Here is a 6,016-nt window from a genome sequence, read left to right on the forward strand (position 1 = left end):
ATATAAAAGTCCTTATCTATATATTTATCAGTAGTTAATAATTATTTCACATCTATAAATGAACAATAAAATCAACATAAATAAATTCAAAAATATTTTCCTATCTTAAAATTAATTAAATATTTTGCTTCTGGGTTGGCAACAATATTTGTATGTGTTTGATTCAATTTAACCTTATAAACATTTTAACTATTAACAATGATCATATAACGTTTTTTCTTGGAAAGTTGTCTTAATATTACAACATCAAGGAATAAGTAATGCTCCATAAAAAGACAAAAGTTTGTGCTTATGTTCCTGATAATATTAGCAGGAGACACCCTGTTTTGCCACAGTGTACCAAGTGCGCACCTTTACTAGCGAAGGTGAGTCAGGAGTTGTTGGTTCCCGGTCTTGTCGTTGCTCTTCAACTTCTGGTCCAACGACAGCAGCAACATCACTGCTGGCTGTGGCTGACTGTGCTAGTGGCAGTTGTGAAAAATGTTGCTGCTGTTGCCGTGACTCGTCAGCAGCGACAGTGGAACCGATATGCGCCGGACTGACATGTCGGCTACTGTAGCTGCTACCAGCCGTACTAGTTTTTGTACGTAAGCTTTGGGTGCAACATTGTCCATTGGTAGTTGCTGTGGCAGTTAAAGTTGGCGATAATTTTTGATTTGCATTTTGATTATGTTGTTCATTTGGTTCGCATTCAATTGTGATAATTGTACAGTGTTGTTGTTGTTGTGGTTGCTGTTGTTGTTGTTGTGTTGAGTGTATATGTTTTTTATGTTGTTGATGATGTTGATGTTGTTGGTGTTGTTGGTGTTGTTGGTGTTGTTGATGTTGATATTGGTGTTGGTGTTGGTGCGCTGGATGAGAGTGTGCATATTGATGTTGATGTGTATGTGTGTGTGTATAGATGTATGGGTGTGTATATTGATATTGTTGCAATTGCTGTTGCTGTTGATATGCGAATTGTTGCTGTATTTGCGGATGGTGAAAATGCATTGGCGGCAGGTGAACGTCACGTCCAAATTGCGGTCCAACTTGTGGACAACGAAAACGTATAGCTTCTTCATTGGCAGCATTTAAGTCTACGCGCCGTGTTGGCAGTATTTGATTCGTACCTTGTCTTGCGTCTCTACGATTACTTTTACTTCTGTTATGACGATTTTGACGATTTTGTTGTTGTCTGTGTTTGCTGCGTTTGCGTTGCCTGTGGTGATTCTGTTGTTGTTGTTTTTGCTGTTGCTGTTGTTGCTGTTGCTGCTCCTTCATACGTTGACGTTGTTTTATAAAACGTAATTGCAATTCAGACTGTGGACGCAAACAATGCCGACAGAAGGAGGAATCGTCACTTGTTTCCTCGCTTTCAGATGCCAGATTTGTTGTGATGCTTGCAATTGATCTGACATCTTCAGCTATTTCTTCGCCAATACATTGAATTTTTATCTCATTAGTCTTACCTCTACTTGCTAATTTATGTGTTTTTTTATCTATAGTTTTTTCCTGCTCTTTTTGATATTTAAGGTTTGACTTACGTTTGTCGTTATTTTTACTTCTTTCCTTTTGAGTTTGTCGTTGTTGTTGAGAATTTTTCTTTTGTTGTTGTTGGTTGTGACGTTTATTGTTACGTATTTTACTGCTGCCTGTCTCCAAACGTTTTAAGTTTGAATATTCATCTCCTGCGTCCATTGGATATGGTCAGAATGCTGTATCAAACACCGACATAGAACTCGAAATAGCCTCATCGTTTCGACACGCCTCCAGGAATTCTTCCAGTGTAACAACTCCATCACGATTTATGTCCATTTTCTGAAAAATTAAGTAATTTCATATTAATTTAAATTAGTTTTTTAGACTACGGATTGTAAACTAATTATGAAATTGGAATATTTCCTAAGACTACTGACAGTGTCTACAGTACATGGCAACTCTCGAAATAGCGTTGTATGATCAGCCAAATTTCAATAAATTAAATAAAATTTTTATCCTTGTCTTTTCTTTACTATTCGAATCCGTTTAAAAGTTAAACAGATTCTTTTCGTAATAAAGAAGCGTCGCTCTCGACAAGAAAAAATTAACATTAAAGATAATAAATTAATTTTTAATGTACGTTTTGACGAAAGAAACTAATTTCTTAATATAAGCTAATGTTTTCGATAGAAAGGTTTTTATCAAATAATAGTGAAATTGAAAGAACAATATTTTTTTTTATTATTATTTTTATTAATCAAATTTTTGGCTGAGAACATAATATATATGACTCCAAGAATATCGTAAGAAACTGACTAAAACCAAGTCGAAGGGGTGAATAGAGAAGATTTCCATCAATGACCTGGAGAGCAGTGTGGGAAACATTACCCTAGTACTTATGGGAGAGAGATGCAGTAAAAAAAAGAGGCTTAGTACGTAAAGAAGTAGGCTCATCCACGCCAAAAAGCACGGGCATGTTATCGGAAGACTGTGACAATTAAATAACAGAGTCTATTTATTTTGAAATAAGTTAAATACTGCACTAGGGTTTCAAAACTATATATAAACAATTCAATTATATATTAATAATTCAAGTTTGCGGGTCTAATAATTTACGTACAACTATATAGAAATATTTTCAAATTGTGGGAAGATATTGATATTTGAACCATTTTTGTTACGTTTTGTACGTTTGTTTCACAGATTAACCTCTTTGGTAAATCTAGATATATGTTGTTAGTTTCCAATATAATGTCCTCTTAATGGGGGTTACTCGTTTCTCAACAAAACTGATTTTACCCTTACCAAAGGGTAAGCTTTTGACCACATTTGCAAAATAACTATTGTGGAAGGATATCACTTTTATTTAACAGAAAGTTTTTCAACCAAACAGTTAAAAGGATGTATTAAATAATGCGAATAAGAAGAAAGATTTATAGATTTGATATTAAATTCTTTAATTTCAACAGTGGTAATTACTGAATTATACGTGGCTATCTTATCTTAGTAAAACAAAAATGTTTTCCTTAGTAGATGGAAACCTCCTTCTGGAACTAAAACATTTTACTTACATATTAATATTTTGCAATAAGTTTGGTTCAACTCTTTCTACGGTAATCAATTTGCTATTGGTAACTAAAAAAGTCCAACTAAAAAGTTATCGGCTATGACAATCCAATTAAATAGTTACTAATCAGTCATTACTAATCATAACAGGAGTAGAATTACTTTATTCTATTATTTTCCTATATCTATTCCATTAACATCCAACACTAAGTTTGTTTTATTTAGTACCAAAGTACTAGATCTAGTATCTAGTGGCTTTGTATTTAATTGCTCAAGGAGGTTACGGTTACCTTTAACTCTTCAACATAGTTCTGTTCCATTACTTGTGTTCAAAACGTAGTACTCGGAAATTAACAATAAAAAATAAGTTGAATTGAAATATTAGAACCCCTCACAGGAATTGCGAAATTTTACTTACAGTAACTTTTTTGTACTTCGGTCGACATAAGTTTCTTAAGTGTTTTCTACACCGATAAGTCATAGGTATTTAGTTGGCAAATAGAATCGGAGAATATAATATTGATTTTTCGTCGTCATTAACACATGGAATAATTTACTGCTGCTTTTATTGTACCATACATCATTCCATAAATGGGAGACTTTATATAATTAACAAATCGAAATTTCCGATAAAATAATATAAAAACTGAATGTTTTTCTAAAACCGTATAACCACTAAATAAATAGAAAAATTCGACTTTATGGTAATGCATAGAGAACTCTATGTAACCTTAAAATATATACGTTTAAAAGCGTCAGAATTTTCATACGCCTGTTGCGCGACAGTTTCGCTTATGCAGTTGACTGGGGTAGTTAATTGAGTGGATGATTGGATCTGTCACCGAAAGAGACAGAATATTCCTTGAGATTCAGAAGATAAAAAGAATTTTTCAAAAAGGAATCGGTTGTCAGTTTTACGAATCGATATGTGTAAAACATATTAACAGTAAAGTTATAGTAAAAATTATATATTGGTTTTATAATTTTACATTTTTTTCTCCACCCCACTACTTTATCAACTTTTAAAGTGTTTAAAATAAGTTATACATCTACTATAGCTATTTTGTAAGAGTATATAACTCCAAATCTTAATCAAGAGTATTTTTAATCAAAAAGATAGTGAAAGTGGGCATTTAATAATTGTATTTGTGGTATTGTTTGATTGTAGCAATTTTATATTGTAAAGTTCACCAAATATAATTATTAATAAAGTGTTATATGTTGAAATCAGTGATATTAGAATATTCCAAAAATATATATATTTATACAATCCTTTTTGATTGAATACAAAGAAAAGATAGTAGAATGAAAAACCTCTTGACCCAAAAATACATTAAATTATTTAACAAACAGAAATTATATCCAATTAAGAAAATTACGAATAACTCAGATAATTTTATGAAAAATTATTATTATTTAAATATTTAAACTGAGTATTATAAGTAGAATGTTTAATAAATACGACAGCTTAGTTTTGGTACGCTTTGACAATAACTGAACCAAGAAAAGAAAAATATTTGAACTACTTTCACAGAGAAACGTGGTTGGAATTGCTAAATAAATTCTCTGTCCCAGTCATTCCTACAGGCAATATTTTATTTGAAAGTCGTTACTATTTAATTATATTCAGTAAAGCAAAATCCTACACTGTGTTCATAATATATTATTGTCTCAAAGCTACATACATTCAAACTTATTCCTACAAGTAACAGAAGCTTTATTGTTTTATAGTTGCATATTATAACAAATTATACTGGATTTAATAATTCATTTATAAAATATTTATGCGACAAGAATATTATTTTTTGATATGCATAGCTCATTTTTCGAAGAAAATGCAAATCCCTTAAACCACTTTCAAAAATGCCCAAATATTTCGAATACGAGCACTACGTTCCTTTAATATATTTAGGTATATATGTATATATAAATATACGTATAGTAGGTACACAGTACGGAAATCTATCCAATTAACATAAAAATACTTAACAAAAAAGTAGGTCCAACAATACCTACAAAGTTAAGACTTCCTGTCCAACAGACGATATTATGAATTCAAAATGACATCCTGCTGTCATTTTTCGTTAAATTTCTTACTTATCGTTTCCGCATCTGATGTGCTTCATCTTACCACTCACCTGAAATATTTGCTCGACTTTGCCTTTGATTTTCTCCTCCTCCGGCATTTCGTCAGGCAGTCGTCCCATCAGTTCGTATATGGCAGTCACAATATCAGTCATTTCCTCCCTCGTAATAAAGCCATCGCCATTGATGTCGTACAATGAAAATGTCCAGCGTAATTTTTCCTCCACTGAACCACGCGACAGTATCGAAAGTCCTTGCACAAAATCCTGCAAATACAAAATAAATATGTACGAGTATTACATTTTCAGATATAAATAAAGTTGTTGGTAGTAAATAAAGAAATTGAAAATATGTTTTAAGAAATTGCTTGTAAACCGCAATTGCGAACATTTATTTTGTATTTTTTCAGAAAGAATCTTTCGTTGTGCCATTGAGTAAATATTTGAAAGGATATGGCAAATATAACAATGAGAAGCTTCCCGTTTGTTGGGGTTGTTTTGTAGATTAATCTTAAATTGCGCTTTATTGGGTTGTGATGATAAAGGAATTTAAGTCGTTTTTAGGAAATTCTTTATCAAAAAGGTTTTTATCAAATTATTTCAATTTGAATAATGCGATTTTGTTTTAAATGTTTCAAGTTACCTCAAAATGTTTTAAGTGTTCTTTAAGTGTAATGTAATAGTACCTGTCTCATCTACTATTACAATTAAGATACTTTAAATCGTTATAGAAAACTACTTATGTATCTAACTTCTAAGTGTTAGATATTGAGATTCAATTAATTTTACCTTTATTGTGTAAGTAAATGTATTATTAAATTTTTTTATTATTTTAATGACCCAAAAATACCTCCAATGGAGGTATAAAGTGATTCCTGTCGACTCTCTAATGAGGAGAAAGAAATATC

The 6,016-nt window shown here is 31.5% G+C and overlaps 2 protein-coding genes across 2 annotated transcripts; both read right to left on the reverse strand.

The window, feature by feature from the left end:
* Positions 1-306: 306 nt before the first annotated feature.
* LOC119666402 (transcription factor SPT20 homolog) lies at positions 307-1,677 on the reverse strand. The gene is made up of 2 exons (XM_038075681.1): positions 868-1,677; positions 307-732 (listed from the first exon to the last, which is right to left on the reverse strand). The coding sequence occupies exons 1-2, from the start codon at positions 1,675-1,677 to the stop codon at positions 307-309; spliced, it is 1,236 nt and encodes a 411-aa protein (XP_037931609.1).
* On the reverse strand, positions 1,669-5,803 carry LOC119666403 (Kv channel-interacting protein 4-like). The gene is made up of 3 exons (XM_038075682.1): positions 5,795-5,803; positions 5,163-5,375; positions 1,669-1,797 (listed from the first exon to the last, which is right to left on the reverse strand). Exons 1-3 carry the CDS (start codon positions 5,801-5,803, stop codon positions 1,687-1,689), a joined length of 333 nt encoding a protein of 110 aa, XP_037931610.1. The 3' UTR covers positions 1,669-1,686.
* Between the last annotated feature and the right edge of the window lie 213 nt (positions 5,804-6,016).

This window comes from Teleopsis dalmanni, chromosome 1 (genome assembly GCF_002237135.1).
Source record: "Teleopsis dalmanni isolate 2A chromosome 1, ASM223713v2, whole genome shotgun sequence".
NCBI classification, from domain to species: domain Eukaryota; kingdom Metazoa; phylum Arthropoda; class Insecta; order Diptera; family Diopsidae; genus Teleopsis; species Teleopsis dalmanni.

Coding starts and splice junctions, on each gene's coding strand:
- LOC119666403 (XM_038075682.1), bottom strand. Junction 1,798..5,162: donor AAGTCGAGCAAATATTTCAG/GTGAGTGGTAAG, acceptor TTAATTTTTCAG/AAAATGGACATAAATCGTGA.
- LOC119666402 (XM_038075681.1), bottom strand. CDS start 1,677: ATGGACGCAGGAGATGAATATTCAAACTTAAAACGTTTGGAGACAGGC. Junction 733..867: donor ATACACATCAACATCAATAT/GCACACTCTCAT, acceptor CAACAACAACAG/CAACCACAACAACAACAACA.